This window comes from Larus michahellis, chromosome 4, assembly GCF_964199755.1.
Source record: "Larus michahellis chromosome 4, bLarMic1.1, whole genome shotgun sequence".
In the NCBI taxonomy this organism is placed as follows: Eukaryota; Metazoa; Chordata; class Aves; order Charadriiformes; family Laridae; genus Larus; species Larus michahellis.
In genome coordinates, this window is record NC_133899.1 from 82,319,380 (window position 1) to 82,342,649 (window position 23,270).

At 37.0% G+C, this 23,270-nt stretch overlaps 1 protein-coding gene across 1 annotated transcript; it reads left to right on the plus strand.

Annotated features, from left to right (window-relative positions):
- Window positions 1-1,150: 1,150 nt before the first annotated feature.
- On the plus strand, window positions 1,151-22,873 carry CTR9 (CTR9 homolog, Paf1/RNA polymerase II complex component). Its single transcript, XM_074586005.1, has 25 exons — window positions 1,151-1,294; window positions 3,435-3,533; window positions 4,036-4,275; window positions 4,718-4,835; window positions 5,482-5,571; window positions 6,809-6,957; window positions 9,470-9,577; window positions 10,027-10,134; window positions 10,254-10,490; window positions 11,187-11,276; window positions 11,380-11,508; window positions 11,613-11,796; window positions 12,802-12,890; window positions 13,178-13,363; window positions 13,544-13,631; window positions 13,857-14,005; window positions 16,044-16,160; window positions 16,338-16,483; window positions 18,039-18,110; window positions 19,304-19,439; window positions 19,935-20,081; window positions 20,523-20,680; window positions 20,965-21,061; window positions 21,415-21,527; window positions 21,778-22,873. Exons 1-25 carry the CDS (start codon window positions 1,250-1,252, stop codon window positions 22,184-22,186), a joined length of 3,504 nt encoding a protein of 1,167 aa, XP_074442106.1. The 5' UTR covers window positions 1,151-1,249; the 3' UTR covers window positions 22,187-22,873.
- Window positions 22,874-23,270: the final 397 nt, after the last annotated feature.

A 23,270-nucleotide genomic window follows, 5' to 3' on the forward strand; every position in this document is an offset into this window, starting at 1 on the left:
TTGTTATGTCGGTGGTTAGCAATAGGACAAAATCAAGTTTGCTTTAGGGTTTAACAGGCTGTGTTAAGAAATATATCATGGATTTTTTTTTTAATCTTCTTAGTAGAAATGTGCCAGAAGATGTTTTAGTTTTACTACCCTTTTTTTTTTTTCTTGGTACAGCTGCAAAAATAACTAAGATTGGTCACATGTTACTATGCATGCTGTATTTTATCCAAATACATCAGTGCATCTGCCACCATAAGTAGAAAAAACAATTTAGGAACCCAATTTTGCAATGTCTTCTTTACTCATGCACCTCCATGTGGCTGAATGCTTCACACAAAACAAGTTCCAGGATCAGAGCCTAGGTTCAAGATTAAGAATTTTATCAGATTCGGTATTTGTAATCAAAAACACTTAGATAAATTGAAAATAGTTGGTAAACCTGTCATGGTTTGGGCCGAACTGGCCACTGAGATGTAGCTAAAAAACTGTAAATATGTGTTAATAATATTACACCACCTAAGCTAGTCAGGTAATAGGTATTTGGATTTACATGTTATTTGTTTTCTCAACATTATTTGTTTTTCCACAAAGATTGGGAAAATGCACATATTTTAATGCATTTGGTTGGAAATCTTTAGCAATTTTAAAATGATGTGAGGAGAGACATAGCTGGAGGGAGTTGTGGTCTCAAGACCAGAGAGCAACTAGATGCAAACCTATTCAATTTTATCAGTGTGCGCATGTATAAATACATGGTATTATCTCTCGGTATTCTATATTCTATATGTAAGTATGTGATATATATGTATAAATTAGCGGGACTAATACCTGTCTGGAAGTCCCCAGTTAAACCCTCACTCTGGCCTGAGGAGACTGCTCACATCTTAAGAGGCCACCACACAGAAGACCGCTGTGAGCAGCCGTACGGGAGGTCACACAGCGCAATACGTAGTGCTCCGGGCCGGGGCCGGGGCTGGCGGCTGGCAGCGGCCGCTGGCCCGGCCCGCCGGTGCCTCGCCGCTCGCTGAGGGGCGCCCGCGAGGCCGCCGTTGCCGCAGCAACGGGGCCGCGCGCGCCGGGCCGCGAAGCCCTCCCTCCACCTCAGGCAGGGATTGGCTGGTTGCGCCTCGGGGGCGGAGCCAGCCCGCCTCCCCCCGCCCTTGGCCCGAGCACGTCCGGGTCAGTCGGTGTTTGTGAGGGGAAGTGCGCGCAGGACGGGCCGTTGCGTGGTGGCGGCTCGGCGGACAGCGGTGTCGCCATCATGTCGCGGGGGTCTATCGAGATCCCTCTCCGGGACACCGATGAGGCGAGTCGGGGGGCTGGGAGGCGGCGGCGCGGCCTGCTCCCGGGGAGGGGGAAGGAGGGGGTACGCTGTGTGATGCGTGCCGGGGCGCGGGCGTTTGTCGCCTCCTGTCGTAGTTTTGTCCCGGGCTCGAGAGGGAGTGTCGGTTCCTTCCCTGAGAGGAATGAGTTTTTGGGGGTCACAGGTGTATCGCTTTGAGGAAAGAAAACCCCAACCTGCCTTAGCCGGTGCCCCTCGGTGAACGGTGTCAGCCCTCTGCTAGCCATAACCTCGCTGTCCTTGCCCAGTGGCTTGCCGATGAAGGAGAGCCGCTGGTAACAGGCAGGCAGCGTCTCCGGGGTCCTTCGGTACCACACGTCTGTGAAGAAGGAGCAGCCTCTTCTCCCACAGTGCGTGCCTCAAGCATATGCAGCCCTCAGGAGCAAAGACCCTGTTGGGAACAGTATCTAATCTTTAGTTTGTGCTTGTCTACGGTGGCCTTGTCCAGCTAAATTCTCTCCTTAGTTAGTTAAATGCAGATTTTTCTGACTGCACTGATTTGTAAGCAGAGTGTGTGTTTCTAAATTAGCATATAGACACAGATAGAGCAGTTTGTCCACTCTGTAAAGTCAACATGAGTTTAGAACTTTATTCAACTTTATTTAAGGTAGACTAGCACAAGTCAAAGTTAAAAAGATTTAAGAGAAGTATTTGGAAATTTACAGGGTATTATAAAGTTTGCAGTTAAGTCGTTCTGTAGCAGATACTAAATTAATACTGTAGTTAAATAAGGTATTGAAACATACTGCTTATAGATTGAAGAAAGTATTTTGTGAACATATGTATCCATACTCTAACAAATTGCTGTATGACTGCTGTTGAGTTTTTAAGTCTTGCAAAAGGTTCTTTGCTCTCTGTGGGTTACGCGTTGGAGGGCTTTTTTCTCTGACAGAAACTTCTGTCTAAGGTGTCAGCATGAATGGTTGGTGCTGCCATTCAAGTTACCGCTAGGACTACTTGGATCCTGAAGTTCTAAATTAATCACTAAGGATTGCTATAAAATGCATTTTATTTTTTTTTACTGCCCTTTTTTACTCCCGTATTTATTTGCTGTGTTGGTAATATCTATTTCTCATTAATAACTATTTTGGTTTGTAGATGAGGGTTGCCCAAATTTAAAAACGTCATTATTTGTCAAAAAGGAGGTACTGTGCAAGAAAAGCTAAAACTAAAAATATCAATAGTAGCAGAAGTATTTTTGCTGATACTCTCAAGTTCTGCATAGTCAAGATTACAGCCCTTATAAACTGGATTGCTCTAATCCGGTCTTCAGAGAAAGAGTCCCTGCATTGGTAATCAGGGTATAAACCTGGGTACAACTGCACCTCTTCCTTGCTGTAAAATTAAATTATAACACAGGTGACTAATATTAAAGGCAGCATGACTGGGTAGCAAGTGAACTAACAGGCAGTTAAATTGTGGTCCCAAACATCCCACCTTGGGATTATCTGTTCCTTTTTCTTCACTTTCCATATCAGAAGGTTAGACCAACATGGGAAAATAGTACTTACAAAATAATGCTTGTGTGATGAAAAATTGATGCCACTTGCTCATGATGACTATGATTGTTAATGTTCAGAAATTTAGTCTGTTCTTTATAATGTTTGCCACTTCAATAATCTCATCATTTTCTTGGGCATAAAGATGACTTTACTAATGTTCAGGGCTCTGAAATAAGTTTTAGGTATTGATTATCTGTCTGACACCTGATTACTTGGAAGATTTTGACTGTATCCTAGATCTTTGGATTACCTGTAGGAAAAGTTTCAGAATTCAACAGTGTGCAGTCAAGTTGGTTATTAGCTGAACTGTAAAAATTCTAAGCCTGAAGTTTATAGTGAAAAAAGCTGAGTTAGCATCTCTGCTTATTCTCCCTGACTTGTATTTCAAACACTGGGTTGCCTTTTCTGTAATATTTGTGAGAGACCGTCACTTTTGTCTTGTACGGAATACAATACATTATCACTTCTTTCTTTGTCCATAACCTTGTTTAAACACAAATTGTTATGTTTTGTGCTCTGAAATGTCCAGCTTCCTTTGACCTCAGTGATAGGTAACATTATTCATGCTTTGTGAAAATAAAATCGATATTGTTTGGTTCTAGGTGATCGAGCTTGACTTCGATCAGCTACCTGAGGGTGATGAAGTTATAAGTATACTGAAACAGGAACACACTCAACTGCACATATGGATTGCCTTAGCGGTTAGTATCTATACAAACTGTATATTTAAATATTCTATTGAGATAATCAAATAATAATTTCCACTTCCTTACTCTTATGACCAGGGATAACTGAATTCTGAACAGGAACTTAATGGGCTTATTCAGTCACTGATTCTAGACCAGATATTTATAATTTGACATATGCATATTAGGGTTTTAATTTAGTATTTTTTCATGAAACAAAGCTGCTAGAGGCCTGCTTTCTGAGATATTTTTTTTTCTCAATCTGTAGTTTTCCTGGTTTGTGTCTTTGATTATGCATGTCATAAAAAAGGAGGGGGCAGTATCCATACTATAGAAAATATGGTGAAATGTGCAAATAGTTAAAGAAGTTCAGAGGACAAACAATTGATTCTTCACCTATAAATAGCTCTAAGACTTTTGTTTCAATGTAAAAATACTAATTTGGGACACCTAAAGCATCAACATGACATGTTACTTGCTGGGGTAGTATTGTCTGTTAAAACTGTATGTTTTATAGCTGGAATACTACAAACAAGGAAAAACAGAAGACTTTGTGAAGCTGTTGGAAGCTGCCCGCATAGATGGTAACCTGGACTATAGAGACCATGAAAAAGATCAGATGACGTGTCTGGATACTCTGGCAGCGTACTATGTACAGCAGGCTCGAAAGGAGAAGAACAAAGATAACAAGAAGGAGCTCATTACACAAGCTACCTTGTTGTATACTATGGCTGACAAAATTATTATGTACGATCAGGTAAAACCAAAATCTGTTTAAAACTCCATATTTGTAAATTATTTAGTGGTTGGAAAGAAAACAAGTACTGATTCACTGAAGATAGAAACTGCTCAGGCTTTAAAGTCTGTTAGTGTAGTGCATGTAAGCAAACCTTGTGACTATCCGAAATGTGTGTGGTGCCACCAGGAATAATTATCTCTAGCTTGGGACACCTGATAGAACTGTGTCAGTCAACTTTTGGGAGTTGGGAAGGAAGGATTGGTTGTTACTCTCTTGCTTGATAATATGTGAACTTTAGAAGTGGATCATAAAGACCCTTTTTGTTTTATTTTTCTTCCTGATGCAAGAGGAATAAATTAATTGTAGAAAGCCTTATAGCAAAGCCAATTAATCTTTCACATAGTCTGATCTTCATAATTTACAAAGATAAATGTATCAAAAATTTTTTCTCCTTATCTAGAATCACTTGCTGGGAAGAGCCTGCTTTTGTCTCCTTGAAGGTGACAAGATGGACCAAGCTGATGCACAATTCCACTTCGTGCTCAACCAGTCTCCAAATAATATTCCTGCCCTTCTTGGTATGAGTTTATGGGTATTTGTGTGAAAACCTGGTCTCTACAATTGAATTTTGGAATGAATTACATGCTTAAGAAGAGGGTACATACGTGAATAGGGAGAAAGAATGTGATAAGGAAGTGTGCGTTTTTGATCAGAAACACATGACATTACCTTAAGCTTGGAAAGTAGACATAGGTGAAAGAGCTGGGAAAAAATATAATACTAGCTAGCCTCTTCTGAGACCCGTAGGCATACAGCCAGTCTAACTACTTATATTTTCCTGATGATGCCAATGAAGCTGTATACTCTGTCAGAGGTGAAGATACTAGTAGTAAGGGGTCATCGGGCTGTAACACTTGTATTTTAATTTGTTCGCTAATTAGTCTAGTCATAGTAAGCGTCTTTCCTCTGGACCAGGAAAGAATTAAGTTTTTACAGAAAATCATGAAAATGTAAATTTACTGTGTTCCCATGTTTGTTTGGGTTTTTTTCATATAATTGACATCATCACAGATAGCAAAAGTTGTAGTTGTCTGAATTTTCTATTTAGGTTTTTAAGTGTAACTTTTGAAAATCAGCACAGCACAAGTTTACCAGATAATACTTAGGATTTATAACTACTTTGTTTATGTTTCTGATTTATTCATAACTGGTATGTTACAACAGGTAAAGCATGCATTTCTTTCAACAAGAAAGATTATAGAGGAGCCCTTGCCTACTACAAGAAAGCATTGCGTACCAATCCAGGTTGCCCAGGTATGACAGACAGTATTTGCTAGTGGAAGTATTTGCTGTGCTTGCAAGCTAACTCAAGTCTTCCTAATTCAAATACCTAAGGGCTTTTTTGTGATCTATGTCTGTCAAAAAAACGCCAGCTCTCATCATAGAGGAGTTCAGGTATTTGTCGACTTGAAGTGTTCCGTAATTGTTAGAGAAGGAAATTGTGTTTAGGAAATACTTTCTTTTTTTTGCTCATTATTACCTTTTTAAAGAGCTACTAGAAAATGAGAAGTTGCATGTAAGAGAAGTTATAATTTTTTGGGGAGTGAGGGAACTGTTCAAGACTTTTGCAGAACCTATCTGTGAGCTCTTGGAATAAGGGTTAAGAAAATGATGTATTGGCATTAATAATGAAACAAGACATGAAAAGTAAAGTTCTACCTATAGTGCATGATATGCATTTTCCTGGTGTATGATTTTCATAATGGAAAAATCTGGGAAAGCTATTGGTAATGACTATAAAAGCGATGAATGTGATTTAGAGATATTAGTTCAGGGTATTTGGATTAGGATTATAAATACTGCAAAGTCTCTTGAGAGATGTGGTATACTTTGCCATAACCTATCTCGAAAAGAATTTACTACAAAGTTGAGAAGTATTCTGTAGTCTGGTTTAGCATAAGAATCATGGCTGCAAAAGTGGCTTTAGAAATGCAAGCCTCACTTTTAAACATACGTCTTTCATTCACTCCCCTTTTTCCCACAGACACAATGTAAATTCTCTGTGTTAGATCATGGAAGTTAGAGGATGATAATAAATAGCATTTTCTTAGCAGTAGGTCAGTTGATCATTTGAGGAGAAATGTCTAGCTAACTTCTTTGTTGGTCTGTGTTTTCTGAAGGCCTACTAGCCTTTGGTGAACCTACCTAAGAAATTTCTAACCCTTTCATCTGGCAATTTTTTAATGCTTTTCTCTTATTTTTTAATACATTTCCATAAAAGCTATTTTTTATTTTTTTAGTGTCAGAGTCTTTTGGAGATATGGACCAATGTTCTGGGGTGTATGGAGAAATAAAGTCTTACTGATCTGTTAAAGTTTGTTTTGCTGTCAAGTGTGGGAGGCTGCCTTTAAAAACATGAAATCTTTAGATGGCTTTACAGGCTTAAAAGAAATGTTTAAAATTCTGCTTTCACTTTAATTGTTGTCCAGAATATAAAAAAGTCATAAACTTGAAATTTTGGGATTCTGAATGGTGTCATCTTGTTCTCTAGCCGAGGTTCGGTTAGGAATGGGCCACTGCTTCGTGAAACTGAACAAGTTGGAAAAAGCTCGCTTAGCATTCAGCAGAGCTCTGGAGCTAAATTCAAAATGTGTAGGAGCCTTGGTTGGACTGGCTGTTCTGGAACTCAATAATAAAGAGGTGGGTCTGACTTAACAAGAATCCGTACTCACTTCACTTTCTTCTTATCTGAAAAAGCAAACTTTTTATTCTTTGAAAGGTAGTCCATTTTTTAAAAGGGGTAATAGCTTTTGTCATTAAATCATTTTAAATCTGTGTCACTGTTGAATGATGTTATAGATATGTACTTGTGTTGTGAGCAGCACATTCTGAATAACTTTCTCCTGTTGTTAACAATCTTCAACTCTGTTGCTTATAGAGGTGTTAAGTACAGAAAAACAGTCCTGGGTTAACTATTTTAATTAAAATAATAAAAATCTTTGAGATGTGAATGCATGTCCAGTCACCTGAAAAAACAAAAAACGCTGGTTTCAAAGTCTTTCTCTAATGAACAATTGTTGTAATATGTGTAATAGCAAGCCTTACTTCGTCATTTGTGACTCTGGGAAGGTTAACTAAATGAGTTTGTACCCGGGATGCTCTGAAAGTCCTCAAATACTTGGAGACCTCACTTGCAATGGCAGCTCTACTCCAGAGCATCAGGAATTTTTTTTTTTTTTGAAAGAGCATCATGCTTGCAGGAAGGTCAAGGTAAAAGATGTAGTTCCAGGTGATTAGGCCTGGGCTTTAAGGAACATAAACTTTCAAATAAGTGTTAAAGTTGTATTCACGCTACCTTGGCATGCATACCATGTGGTAAAACAAAAAGTACACAAGAACGAATTTTAACTAGGCTGATGAAACTATGATAAAGTGGTGATCTTCCCTCTAGACCTACCCTCTAGATGTTGTATCACTAGAGAAATACATATTCTTATATAGCTTAATTGGGATCATAAGATCTGAGGTGGTTAATCCACGCTAAGAAATTTATCAGTGGAGGATGGAACCTTTAAGTGTTTCTTAAAAAAAAAAATTGTTACATAGTTGTATGTTGCTAAAACTTAGTGTTATGCTATCTGTAGAACATGTAGAAAGATCTTTTGGTAGCACAGAATGGCTGAAAATTACTTAGTTTACTAGGTTGTGGGAAAAAAAATAACTGTTAAGACTTCCGAAAGTCTGAAGAATCCCGAAAAATGTGGGCACAAGAGTTTTCATTTCTAAAACTACAGAGACAACCAAAAATATTTTGAAGTCGAATTTTAATAAATAATTCCATGGGTGAGAAACTAATGAAACTTGGTATCTATTTTATTTTTTTTTTTCCCCTGAAGGTCTTTTGACTAAAGTCAAGGGATGAGCCCACTAACCTTAAGCTCGAAAAGCTGTAATTAAAAGCTGACCCACTCAAATGCCGGTTTTGTTTTTTATAAGAAATTTATCATCTGTGCTTTACTTCAAATTTTTTTTCACAACTTGCACTGCAAAGTTAGTATGACACCGAAGAGTTGCCATGGGGGAGGGAAAATACTTTCTCTGTGGAAAAGATTCTCTCTGAGTTGCAAACTACTAATGGGCGTCTTTTCTGTGCTTAGATATTTCTAATGTTTCTCCCCCCTAGAATATGTCCTGATGAGCTTTGAGACCTCTAACCATGTATTGGATTTGGCTGAAATTGGATATGAGGCTCAAATTATCAGAGAACTTAGACCTATACATAGTGTGATTATAAACCCTCTTTGCCTTTGAAAATTAAACCAAGAATTATTCAATATCTCCTAATCAAGGTATATTGTTATGCTACGTTTGGAAAGATAGTGCCTTTTCAAACTGAAATTGTGGTTTTTATCTGCCTATTGGGCTTCATCTTGTCTCAACCTCATAAAACCTAATCTGTTCAATAAGATAGCTTTCTGCTGGTAATAATTGCAAAGTAAAGCACAGGTGTTACATGATTACTAGGTGCTGTTTTTGGTGTTTCTGTTCAGAAACAAATACAGATTTAAGTTAACATGTTTGTAATATGGATCTCATGGGTGTCCCAAATAAATAGCAATTATTTTATCAGTTATAGATTTGAACTTGTAGGTAAGTCTAAATTTGTACCTATGGAAAAATTTCTTTGAACTGTAAAATTTCTTTAGAAAAGAGTAAGTTGACATAATGATTTCCGTATGTAAACACCACAAACTTCTACCACTTTTTTAATTAGAACTTAAGTTCTAGTAGCTCTTAATTCAACATCTGAAGTTCTTGTTTAGAAAATGAACATAAGAATATTTTCATTTCACTGTTGAACAAATTATGTAAAAGATTGAAAAGTAAACCAAACAGGAACTGGTGACATTGAACAGTAGAGGAAGGCTATCAGGGTGTGAGTGTGAAATGTCAAAGGACACCAAGTATTTATTTTTTTTTCCTTGAAAGTCCTGCTCTGTTTTTTTCTGTGCCTGTGTGGTGGCTTCATTTCACATTTTCTGTCTGTATGCTGCAGGGAAAAAAGCTAGAAGCTGAATTTACTTTTTTTTCTGTGAGCCTGGCAAGATTTTCTCAGAATTCCTGCAGCAGCCTAGACTGAAGAATGGTTTTGAACATGTAAATAAGATACAGCTATTGAGATGCTGCTGATACCTTTCAATGTTTCATTTAGGCTGATTCCATCAAGAATGGTGTTCAGCTCCTCTCTAGGGCTTACACAATTGATCCCAGTAATCCAATGGTATTGAATCACTTGGCTAATCACTTCTTCTTCAAGAAGGTAAGAGGTCTGTGGAATTTTACAGTTAAATACTTGATAATCTCCGAACAGCAAGGATTCTGGTGTTAGATTCAGTCTTATTTCATTGGGCTAAGGGGTGCCTAATGTGGAACTGTTAATCCAGACGGACAAGTGTAAAATTTTTGTATAAACTTTTCTCAAGAAAGCCAAGAAAAGCTACGTTTATGTCTTAAGTCAAGGTCACCTTTGTGTCCCCAAGGGTTTTTTGTTTTGTTTTTATTTTCCCTCTACCACCTCTTCCATGCTTTAAAATATGAAACAGATAAAAGAACAGTAACCACTAAAACTAAATCTGTTGTTATTAATTTAGTCAGTACTATGGCTAACGCTTTCTTGTATTTTCCATCTGTCCTTGTTTGAATAATAGGTCACTTGACCATAAATAAAGTGAAGGATTTCAAATTTCATTTAACTTCCTTTTTTTTCAGGACTATGGTAAAGTACAACACCTGGCTCTTCATGCTTTCCATAATACAGAAGTTGAAGCAATGCAGGCAGAGAGTTGTTATCAGCTGGCTAGGTCTTTTCATGTACAGGTAGGGCAGCTTTTAAAAGCCCCCTTTGAGGTGACACTTAAAAATCTGTGTTATAAAAGTTCATACAAAGCTTACCTGTGAAAACACTACCTGTTCTTTATTTGTGTCTTTTTAATTAGGAAGATTATGATCAGGCTTTCCAGTATTATTACCAGGCCACTCAGTTTGCCTCATCTTCTTTTGTACTTCCATTTTTTGGTTTGGGCCAAATGTACATTTATCGAGGGGACAAAGAGAATGCATCACAGTGCTTTGAAAAGGTTTTGAAGGCCTATCCTAACAATTACGAGACTATGAAAATCCTTGGATCTCTTTATGCTGCTTCAGAAGATCAGGAGAAACGGGATATTGCGAAGGTGAGTTTTGCTTCTGCCCGTATCATACTTTTACATACAATAGTAGAACTTGAAAATCAGACTGTAACTTAAGTTGCATAAAACTCAGGGTTACTCCGCTGTAGGTGTAGAATGTTCTATACTTGCCGTCATGAGAGATCCTCCTAACCATGGAGAGTCACAACTTCTGGACAGAACTGAGAGTCCTACTGGGCTCTGGCTAAAGCAAGTCCAGGAATTTAGAGGAGCCCCAGCCTCACATCTGTATTTGGTACTATGAAGAGGGCAGAATTCTTCCCATATATGTTAAAGTTCTCTGAAGTTAGCTAGTGATTTCCAGAAAACACTTCTCTTAGCTTGTCTGGAAGGACAACGTTAGGCTTTTTTTAAATGAAAGGGGTTTTAAAGCTAATGTTGGGTAAATAAATGCAAAAAGTGTTAGATGTCACTTTTCTGGCTTCTCGTGTTGGTGTAATAGTTTCTACTTCTCTTTAAGCAGGTGTTATGTTCTGTAGAAAAGTACAATAAGGAAGGAAACTAATGCAATGTTTTTTGTGACCAAATTGTGCAGATGTTTAGGATGTTTTCTTTTGCAGTATGGTATATCTTTCTAGTGTTAAGATTAATACATTCACTCTTTCTTTTGATTTTTATTTATATTTTTTAAACAGTTTGTTTGTCCACAAAGAGGCATAATTATTTTCTGCTGGTTTTCAGGGACATCTAAAGAAAGTCACAGAGCAATATCCTGATGATGTAGAGGCATGGATTGAACTAGCTCAAATTCTCGAACAGACTGATATACAGGTACTATTAATATACACTTGGTGGGTTATGTGTGTGCTTTTCATAAGAGCACATAGAGCACATTCTCTTATTTCTTTCGTCTGCTTTCTCTTTGTTTGTAAAGGGTGCACTGTCAGCCTATGGTACAGCCACACGCATTCTGCAAGAGAAAGTACAGGCTGATGTCCCACCAGAGATTTTGAATAATGTGGGTGCTCTGCACTTCAGGCTAGGAAATCTGGGAGAAGCGAAGGTATGTAATTACTCAAAGTTTGAATTGAGTTTCCTGATCACACAGAAGTTTTTCTGTAAGAATATTCTGGAGTGCTTTATTCCTTTTTTCTTTTTTTACTTTAGAAATATTTTTTGGCATCACTGGATCGTGCGAAAGCAGAAGCTGAACATGATGAGCATTATTACAATGCTATCTCTGTAACAACGTCCTATAACCTTGCCAGACTATATGAGGCGATGTGTGAATTTCATGAAGCGGAAAAGCTGTATAAAAACATTTTAAGAGAACATCCTAATTACGTTGATTGTAAGAAACATTTGGTATTTCAGTTCCACAGTTCTCATTGTAATACCAAAAATCTTCCCATTTACAGTGTGTTCTAGTCTCATTATATCTGTCTTCACTTTTCATAGTAGTTTTGAGGCCTGCTTACCTACCCACTGTTTTACCTACGTTTTTTGTTAAAGGCCTGCATCATCCTTATAGTCCAATCTCCAGCATTAAGCTTTCTAATTATTGGTAAATTATACTTCTAATTATTGGTGAATTATAAAAAAAAAAATCTAGCAAAACTAGCTTATCTAGACTTGCATGCCTTTACTTAGTTGCTCCCCGCCAGAGCCTTAGCATCTCAGCGCTTAGGTGCAATCATGGCCATCCACTTGATACGCCCAGGTTCTGCAATTCTGCCTGCATGGGTGGAAATAGAAACTGTTTGGGAGAACCACTTTCTACTGGACCTTGGGCTTCCACCAGGGAAGAAGGGCTGTTGAGGGTGTTAGCACAACTTCTATGGGACATCCTATTTTTTAAGTAGCTGACCTGTGATATTTGCTGTAAAGGTGAGGTGGTAGCCCTTCCTCAGCAAGCTGCAGCACACAGCGTGCCCCGGCCTAATCTATAGCCTCTTCCCTGCTTGTTCTCCATTGTCACCTGCTAACTGATACTCTTCCCAAAGCTTGCGGAGACAGAACTGTTTGAAGTGGAAGGACAAGTATTATGTAACTGATTTATCCTTCTTGGTTTGAGGTTTCTCATTCTCAATCTTTAATTTATGAAACCAATTAAAGACACTTACATTACTTTAACTGTTAGAAATCTGCAATTTCTGTATCACCATTGTGGACAGACGTTTCTTTTCACATGGTGTGTCTCATTATGAATAGAATATGAAAGGTGTCTTAATGTTTGCTGTCCTTAGCAGATCAAGGAAAAGATTACTTTTGGCATTCATGCTTGGCCAATATTTTCTTTGAGATAACTTTAACCTGTTTGCTCTTTTTTAATTTTATTTTGTATTTTTATTTTTAGGCTACTTGCGCTTGGGAGCTATGGCTAGGGATAAAGGAAATTTTTATGAGGCTTCTGATTGGTTTAAAGAAGCACTTCAGATAAATCAGGTTTGTAAACCTTTAAGTGTTTAAAGTTAAAACACTTGAAATATTAACTTAGCTTAAAATTTTATTTTCCTTTTGTTGCATTTTCATTTTGTTTGTTCACATAAACTAGGGGAAGAAGAGAGAACTACCGTAATCTGCTCTCTGTGTGTTTTGTTTGTTGGTTGTTGTTTGGTTGGTTTTTTAAAATATGTAATTCTAATCAAGAAAAATAGCATTTTATACTTGGAAAAGTAACCTTGCAAGGGAAAAAATAGTACTTTTGCAACTTACAGTGAATCTTTATTTAGGACCATCCAGATGCTTGGTCTCTGATTGGCAATCTTCATTTGGCTAAACAAGAGTGGGGTCCAGGACAAAAGAAATTTGAAAGAATATTGAAGCAGCCCTCCACACAAAATGATACTTATTCCATGCTGGCTCTTGGCAACGTCTGGTTGCAGACTCTACATCAACCCACAAGAGACAGAGAAAAGGTAATGGGTATCTGCCTGCCCTGTGTGCAGTTTTATTTATTTAATTTTTGTATGCTGTTAGCTACTTAGAGCCTTTTCTTGATGCCTATTTGGCATCTTGTAAGCCATAAAACTTAGGGGTAGATCTTTTAATACCCCATTATAGAAATGAGTGATCAATTGGAATATTTATTTCTGCAGGAGAAGCGTCATCAAGACCGTGCATTAGCGATCTACAAGCAAGTACTCAGAAATGATCCAAAGAATTTATATGCTGCTAATGGCATAGGTGAATATTAGACTCTAATTTTCCTTTCATGCTGGAATATAGAATTGGTTTTGCAGGGCCTGAACGCTATGTACTAGAGCACAGGAAAGAATAGCTTTCATATGGCAGCTGTGTCACTTAGTTTTTGATGGGGAACTTTAGTCAGGCACTATTTTGTTTTCTTTGGTAGGAGTACATAGTACATGAACCTGGAAGCTTACGCTGTACATATTACTTTCCCCTTAGGAGCTGTCTTGGCGCATAAAGGATATTTCCGTGAAGCTCGTGATGTTTTTGCCCAAGTGAGAGAGGCAACAGCAGATATCAGTGATGTGTGGCTGAATTTGGCACATATCTACGTAGAACAGAAACAGTACATCAGTGCTGTGCAGATGGTAACATCTCTAAACTGAACTACATAATATGTTGGGGTAGATGACTTCTGGATCCTTCTCTGCTGTCATAGCAGCTGGAAAAGCTTCTGAATAATATTTTAACAAGTTATAGGTCTCTTTTGAGCATGCTGTTGGCTGTCAAGCCTAGATTTAAAAACAAACTGCCAAGTGTGGGTAAGGGGTAACAAAGCACCTACTAACTTTTGCGCTTTTTTTTTTTGGTAGCAGAATTAAAACATAATTGGGTTAGAACTGTGCTCTTGGAATTAATTTTTAGTCAGAGAGGTTTCAGTCAGTGTAGTTACTGTATGCGATTTACGTTCAGATGTTACTGCAGTAAGTAAATGCAATTTGGTGCTGGGATTTTTTTTTAATAGCAACACTTCCTATTTTCGTTTTTGCAAATAATTGCATGAATAACAGTTAGAGCTGTCTGAAAAGCTGACTATGCCATGATCACAACGGTTAACATCACCAGGTAATTCATGTTGGAAGAAATCTGTTGAGGTCATCTGCTTCAACCTGCTCAAGCAAGCTAACTTCCAAGTATCAAACTACTCTAACTAAATTGACTCAGTTGATTAAAAACATATAAGTAAACTTTTTAAAAAAAAAAAGCATACATTGGACAGGGTAGAAGCTCAGAACAAACTTGTTTCATTATGATTGAGTCCACATGGAGGCTCAAAAATACTTAATTCAGAACTACTTGTGATGGTATTAAGGAAGAGATACTGGGCCTTTCTTACCTGATCAAAACCTCCTTAGTTGCTGTCCTCCGGTGAACTACTGTTCACAAGCTTTGGTAGCATGGTCAGATTCATTCTGTTGTTTTGAATGAGGTCTGGTTTCTTTAACACCTGTTTTTATTGACAAAAAGCCTAATGAAAATCTGATTTTTAGCAATTGTTTAAGCAGTGAATTACAGTGGGAAACTGGGTATCATTTTCACCTTTTGATTTGTCAGAAAAACATTGTGCTCATTTGCTAATATATTTAAGTAGAAATGTGTTTATTTACTGAGGTGTTTTAATGTTTCCTGGATTCTGCTATGCAGTTGGTACAAGCCACAGTCTGAAATACGCGATATTGGGCTCAAAGGGTGACGAATTGAATTGAATAGCCTAGCTTACTTCAGCCACAACAGTTATTCTAGTGAGTTCTCTACCATAAAGCATACAAATCCAAGGCAGACTTAAACTAATTACAAAATCTTTAATTCTAAAGATGAGTGAAAATTGGGCACTCGCAACACAGTGCAATCCAAGAGTAGTAACTTCAGGCATTACAATTCAGGGCACTTTATGTATTTGAGCTGGAAATAAAAATTACTTTGTATTTCTTACTATTTTGGAGGTTTAGAAAGGGTGAATGATTCCTTGAGAAAAGGGTATGTCAAACAAAAGGCGCTCGTTACTGGAAAGGATAAGTTTCGTAACTGTTTGAAGCTTTAATTCTAGACCGACAAAACCTATAGTAACAATTCTTCTTCTACACTTTAGAACAACCAGATATGCCTTGGTGTGCCAAGTTATTCAGCTAGGTGGACAGAACAAATTTGACAGTGAGTTATCTGAAAGATGTGGATTTTCTTAACTAATTGCATCAGATATTACATTATATATACATCAGATATTTCCATTTATAAAATATCTTGTATTAATAAAGAAAATAGATTCCCCCCTACTGTGGAGAATAATTGAGTGCTTGTAAAATGAGTCGTGTTTGTTGGACTTCATTACAGTAGATGGTACATGCAAAGTATTCTGTTGTATTTTAAGACCTATGGAGCCTCCTGGACTGCTGTCAGTTTCCAGAAAAATCAGGTACTTGCTATGGAATAGCAGAAAGAATTTTCTGATTAGTGAAAAGGAGGCATCTGTGTAGCATGACACACCTCTTTAAAAAAACAGAAGGCATATTGTCAATAATGCTTTTTAGGAATAGAAGCATTTGCTGGAGTTAGCTAACCGAAAGAAATAACCATTATCACATCTTCATTTGATTTTTTTTTTAATTTTTTTTTTTTCCATTTCAGTATGAAAACTGCCTCAGAAAGTTCTATAAGCATCAAAATACTGAAGTATTGTTATATTTGGCCCGGGCGCTCTTCAAATGTGGCAAATTACAGGAATGCAAACAAACTTTGTTAAAGGTACAAGTATAAAACATCATATATCACAGAATAAAATTACTGTAAGTTGATGCATGTTCGTCTCTTTAAATTCAGTAGTCTGGGATTGAAATAATGGTACTTATTCTCTGTATGTCACTTCCATATACCTCTGTATCATGTTGTAGCATATCTTAAAAACATACTTTTTATTTCCAGGCCAGGCATGTAGCGCCAAGTGACACAGTCCTTATGTTTAATGTGGCTTTAGTGCTACAAAGACTAGCTACCTCTGTCCTGAAAGATGAAAAAAGCAATCTAAAGGAGGTGCTTAATGCTGTGAAAGAACTGGAGCTAGCACACAGGTAAAGCTGACTTATTTCTAGTCATTATAACTTATTTTGTTGTTCCCTTACAGTAAATTTGCAGTATAGGCCAAATCTTGTTAGAAGAATGGGCAATGATCTCCTGGGAAACACTGTATGTAATTCTAGAGTTTCTAGTTGGAAAAGAAAGATTGGGCCTCACAAAATTAAGTATCTAGACTTGGCTCCAGAGCCAATTTTGTTTGGCCAAGCAGCCAGTATCTATTTCTTAAATGGTTTTGTATTATTACGACCAAGATGCACATCTTCCTGGAAGAGCATAGTTAAAAAGAATGTTGAAATTATTTTCCAAATTTATTACTTTTTCAATTGTTTCTTTAAGAACAACCTATAAGGCTCAAAAGCTAATCTGTTTATATTATATGAGCCTGGTTTTAATGACCAGTAGTCCTTGAAAACTAATTTTGCCCTTCTGTAGGCAAATAAAGCCTTAAGAACAGAAGCAGTTTCTTAAGTGCTCGTTAGATCTTTTACTTCTCTTAAAATTTAAACCAAAATTCTGGACAGAAAACAGTGTGATTAATCTGATCCAGTCGTCACTGTCTTTGAGAAGAAAGCATTCAACCATTTATTCTGTTCCTAGGCATTGCTGGCATAGGTGGTGTTTGCTTTATGCTTTCCTAGCTCTGCTCTTATGTGAAGGATAGATGTTGCCTTTTAATAATTTTGCCAACTAAAGCAAGTCTTTCATACAAGTAAACACTTCACAATTCTGGTGCTTTACATAACGCAAACTAAACATTTGAACACAAATTCTAACTTAAATTCAGTTAGAAGCCTGTTATTTATCGTTTTGAGAAAGTTGCGTGAAAACGTTTTATTTTGTACCCGGTAACTAAAAATTCAGATGCCTGTCACATTTTGGAAAATATTTTCCATAATCTAAAACTTGAGCAAGGAATTGCTTTTTACGTATTCACAAGAAATAGAGTTCAATATAGCACAAAATCACTTAATTTAAAACGTCTCTGGAATATGGGAAGAAACTGTGGCAACCTTGAAAGTTACAAAGTCGATATCCTTTAAATGAATTGGAGAAACTGTTTTTGAAACACTGATCGTCATAGCTTATCCATGTACCTGAAGGTAAGTTGTATTCGCACGGGCCTGTCACCTAGGTTCAAGGAGGCTGTTCTGGAAGGATTTTTAAAAAAATAAGTTTTCCTTCCTTTTCTTATGCTGGTTTCAAGCACTTAAGCTGTGACAGATAAGGAATAAATCTACTGGGGTCAGCAATGTACTTATTGCTAGAAGCCAGTAAATTAAATCTTACAATTCTCTTTAGACTTTTTCTGGGTTTTTGTTCCACTCTAGAGTGGTTTTAGAATGTTTGAAATTTGGAGAACTCTCAATGTACTTTTATACTGTTGTATTAAAAGGGGCTGCACACAAAGAAAATTCATGAGGTTTCCTCATCTGTTGAGTTTTATAGGATTGTAATTCAGGAGTAAATGCTTTGTTTTAAGGCAAAACTATAATAAATATGTAAGTAATGCTGGTTTTGCTTTGTTTTCTTTGTTGTTTTTTCCTCCAGGTACTTCAGTTACTTGAGTAAAGTAGGTGATAAGATGAGATTTGACTTGGCACTTGCTGCTACGGAAGCCAGGTAAAAAAAAAAAATCAACCACAAAATCCAAAACACAAACCCATAAATAAATCCAGGCGGAATCTTTTTGTTGTGTTTTTTAGTAGTAAAACTGGATTCCAAAATTTCAACTAACAGTTTCTTAGAACAGTAGAAATACAAGTGCAGGGTTACTCCCTGTTGCTGTTTCGTTCTTTTCCTGTCTTTGCTTTCTAAGGTTTTTCTGTAGTCTAAAACTCACAACATGTGGTGGCTGCCATTAGCCAGAGCCTGCAAAACTTCAGCTGTATTAATGGCAATTTTTCCATTGGTGAGAGTGCAGTGACATTTATTTCAACATCTCTACCTCTCACTGTTTAGACTTTAAACGTAATAATCTAACAACAGGTTTGCTTTCATGGAGATTTTTTTGAGGTAGTTCATGGGTCAGTTATTGAAACATGAAAAAATTTTTGTTTTTCAGAGTCTAGTCTGCTTTCACTTTTGCTCAGGGTAATGAGTTTGTACGCAAGCCTATTCAAATCAGTTTCCGTGTAAACTTATTTCTGAAGTTTTCACTCAGTGTGCCCAGAGTTTCATTTATTGCATGTTATTCCAAGATTTTTCACAGCTGTATACAAATATGTCTGGCCATCGTGCACTGTACGTCTTAAATGGGTATCATTAAAGCACTTTGTACAGAGAAGAAAACTTTAATCGTAATATTAGAAGAGATGTCATTGTAACATTAGTTAAGAAAGTATTGAAAGCACCTTCCTTTAATGTTCCATGAGACTTGATCACTTTGTGCAACCTTAACTCTTACACTACTGGTTCTTTTAAGATAGAATTTCTACCTACCTTTCTGATGAGGTTTGCCAGTATGTTGTGAATAAATTCAAGTTCTCATTAACCATAGTTCTGAAGCTGTCCAAATTAGTTGGGATGATTCCTTTTATGTTTGTGTGGGGTTTTTTGTATATGAACTGGCTAAATTTTCAGTGTAAAGCAATACGTTCTGAAATGCTATATTGCAATTTAAAGATAAATTAGCTTACTAGCAAGTGCTTTAGTTTACTCACAAATCTGTAGTACTCTTCTATTGTACTATTTCTAGTAGCTTTTTTTATTGGTGATATGAACGTACTGTTGTGATACATGCCTGTTATAAAACTGTTTCTTCTTGTAGTATGTGCCTGCCACCTTCCTTTACTTGAAAACATTGCATGTTACAGGCAATGCTCTGACTTACTGAGTCAAGCCCAGTATCATGTGGCTCGGGCACGCAAGCAGGATGAAGAAGAGAGGGAGCTGCGTGCAAAACAAGAGCAAGAAAAGGAGCTGCTTCGCCAAAAGCTACTTAAAGAACAGGTTTTATTCTGTTACATTCTGTATACTATATTTTTTTAAAAGTATACTTTATTTTTAAAAAGTATACCTATCAACAATGTATATGCCCCTATTGCTCTGTGGTGGTACCTGGTATTTGTGATAAAATGTCTGGTAGCTATTTTTCTTAGTTGTAGTTCGTGCTAGCGGACTCACTCATTCTTCCCCGTAGCCTCAGAAATAGATTTTTATTTTTATAATGAAATAAAGTTTGTGCCCCGGAAGGTCTGCCATAAAATTTCTGTACTGACAGGCTGGATGAGAAAGCACTTGGTGCAACAGTTCTTTTGGACTCTTGCCTACTCTAGCATAGACTTGTAGAAAACTTTTTTTTTCGCCATGTGGACCTTCTGCTATGACATCGACTGTCAAAAGTCAATTTTCCAGTTTCTTGTCAGCAAATGATTTATCCATTTGCAATTATAATCAGTGCAATGCTGCAAATACAGTAGTAATGGTTGGTTTTCTCTGTTTCAGGAAGAGAAGCGCCTAAGAGAAAAAGAAGAACAGAAGAAACTTCTGGAACAAAGAGCTCAATATGTGGAGAAAACCAAGAATATTCTGATGTTCACTGGTGAAGTAGAAGGATCAAAGGAGAAAAAACGTGGTGGCGGTGGAGGCAGGGTAGAACAGATTTTTTTTTTTTAATTTTTTTTTTTTAGATCTCTTTCGTTTTCCCCTTTTGACATCTGGTCTCTTGCAGTACCCCAGGTTTTTAATTTCAAGCTCCTAGGCTCCACTGAGTGAAATTGCTGAGGTTTAATACTCAAATGTAAAAATCGGAAACTATACTTTAAAGTTCCAAGCATGGTAGCATCACCGAAATCTGTTCTATTCAATTGTTAAAATAACAGAAGATGATTTTTTTTTTTATTATGTGCCAATTTGGAATCAGTTTCTTAATGACATCGATCTAGAGATTATGGGGAAGTTGGCACAAGAAGGTCTGTATTTTCATATCTTTGAAAACATGTTCAGATAGTTTCGATTTTGAATTGTTTTCTGGTAGCTTTTTATGTGGAAGGTGAATAATAGGCTATATTGTGAAGCTTTTATTTATTACAGCGTTCCAAAAAAGGAGCAGGGGAATTTGATGAGTTCGTCAACGATGACAGTGATGAAGATCTGCCCATGTCTAGAAAGAAGAAGAAGAGGAAGGGCAGTGGTAGTGAACAAGATGGGGAAGAAGAGGAGGGTGAGAGAAAGAAGAAGAAGAGGAGGAGGTAATTGATACTTCAATGTTAGACTCCCCTGAGAAACAGTATGGCTTTTAAATAGATTGTCATGCAGTCCTTCATAAAGGTTTAAAATATGAACTGTTGTCAAGAGTTCACATGATTAATTTTTATTTACACATGCAGATTTTAAGACTTAAACAGCCACTCTGCAAAAGAATTATGAGTAACATTTGATCAACCTGACATTTCTTGAGATAGGTATCTTTGTGTGTTAAGTTTTTTTTTTTGATGTTACGCTTTACATCATATAAAATATGTTTCTGTTTAAGACCCCAGAAGACAGATGAGGGGAGTGATGATGAAGAACATGAAAATGGTCCAAGACCTAAAAAACGACGTCCACCCAAAGCAGAGAAAAAGAAGGCTGTAAGTTAAACCCTGAATAACCGCATCACTTTCTAAATATGCATTTGGAGTTCAGCATTACTCTAGACAAGAAAGATCTATTAATGTTGAAAATTGCACAAAACTTTTTGTAGCAAACTACCTTTGAGCTTATTTTTGTCCTCCTCCCCTGTTGCTATAGCTGCTTCAAGGATGAAAAGGATATTTCTGAAGCCATCTAGAATTAAGTGATAGTAAATGGGAGATTTTGATCTAATGACTTCAGAACAACTCTTAAAAGCGTGTCTGGTTTTCTGAACATATGTTTCTGCATTTCGGCACTATGCTTAACCAGACACATGAACGGATAACCATTTGTTTTTTCCCCTGTACAGCCCAAACCAGAACGTCTGCCTCCTTCAATGAAAGGAAAGATCAAATCAAAAGCCATCATTTCATCAAGTGATGATTCTTCTGATGAGGATAAACTCAAAATTGCTGATGATGGGTAAGAACCTTAATTAACTTTGTATGTACTAAAGTTTAAACACGTGCTTTTAAGAGAAACTGCAGTGTTAATAATGAGATAACGTGAAGATAATAAGAAGCCTTTCATTGTACTCACAACATCACTTTCCGTTGCAAATTAATTCCTCTTATTCTGATAAGCTAGCATTACTCAAATCCTGGTGTGTCATTTCATTTTTAAGCTAAGGATAGCATCTTTTAATACTGGTTTCTTTTTCTTTTCCCTGCAGACATGCTAGGAATAGCAACAGTGATTCAGATGATGGGGAACAGCAACACAGTAAACGCATTGTTTCTGATAGCGATTCTGATAACAGAAACAAATCTGGTAGCGAGGCAGGTAGTCCAAGGAGATCCAGTGTCCGCCCATCTGAGGAAGATTCTGACAGTGACAGGTCAGCTAGGAAAAGGAGGCGGTCAGATTCGGAGCAGTCTGACAATGAGTCTGTCCAGTCGGGGAGAAGTCGTTCCGGTGGTTCAGAAAATGAATCTCGCCCAGCTTCTCGCAGTGCTGACTCAGACAGAGATTCTGAGAGAGGATCTGACAACGAGGGCTCTGGCAGAGGATCTGGTAACGAATCCGAACCAGAAGGATCCAACGATGAGGGGTCTGAAGGTGGTTCAGATGACAGTGATTAGACCTAAATTACAGACCATCTTTTTTCAAAATGTTCTTGTAAATATATTTCAGTTACAGGGAAAATCGAATTTTTATATTTGAAAACTGTGACTTAAAAAAACCTTAATGTTTTAGTAAACTGTTGTGAGACCTTCCTGTGATTCTTTTGATTAGCAACTAATGGATGTTTCTCTAAGTTGGCTTATGATGTATTCTTAAATTGAAACTGCTGTAGATGAAGAACAGAATCCCTGTATTATAATCAGCACGCCAAGGATGGAATGCATGTAAAAACTATGGAACATAAAATCTCTGTTTAGGTGGTTCCAGTGTGGCTAAAACTCTATGTTCTGTGCTTACACATGCATAGATGGATCTTAAAATCCTACCAAATGGAAGAAAGAGCTGTGGATATTTATCTTTTTCCTCATTCTGAATAAAGGTCAGTAGGGAGGTTTTTCTTACTTTCTATTAAAGATTACATTTGCCATGATGCAACTCCTCTTGTTTCCAAGAGTTTGTTCTTCTGTTTTTGTGTTGAATCGGGTGAAAAGATGCAGATATTAAAGAAATTTTATAAAGTAATGATGCAGATGTAGGTGAAATATTTAAATTGTCAGGTAAAAAAAAATAAAAATTTAGAGAACTCAGTATTACTTGAGAAAGGTGAAGCTGCCAGTGTCACAATAAACTGTTCCTGCTTGTTTGCTTGGAGTGATTAATTTTTCCCCTTACAAGTTATAAGCAGAAAACCTGAAAATGTTAAATTAGACAAAGGAATGTGTTTTGAGGAAGTAGTCTTATACTTTATTTTAGCTTAAGTACATAGCTTTTGAAATTAAGTCCTTTCATATAATGTGTTCAGGAACAACAATGAAAAATTGGTATGTTGTAGACTAAAGTGGATCTGATTTTTTTCCCCCTGCAGTTCTGAAAATATCAGTATTTTGCACCAGTCCAAAAAACTCTTTTTTCTACCTTTTTCATTGGTCATCAAGTCCTGTGTTAAGCATTTGCTACAAGAAGATTATGTAGATCTGAGTAGCGTATTACTACTGTTTTTAATAGACTGTATAGCCTAAACTATGTTGCTTTGTGTTTAGA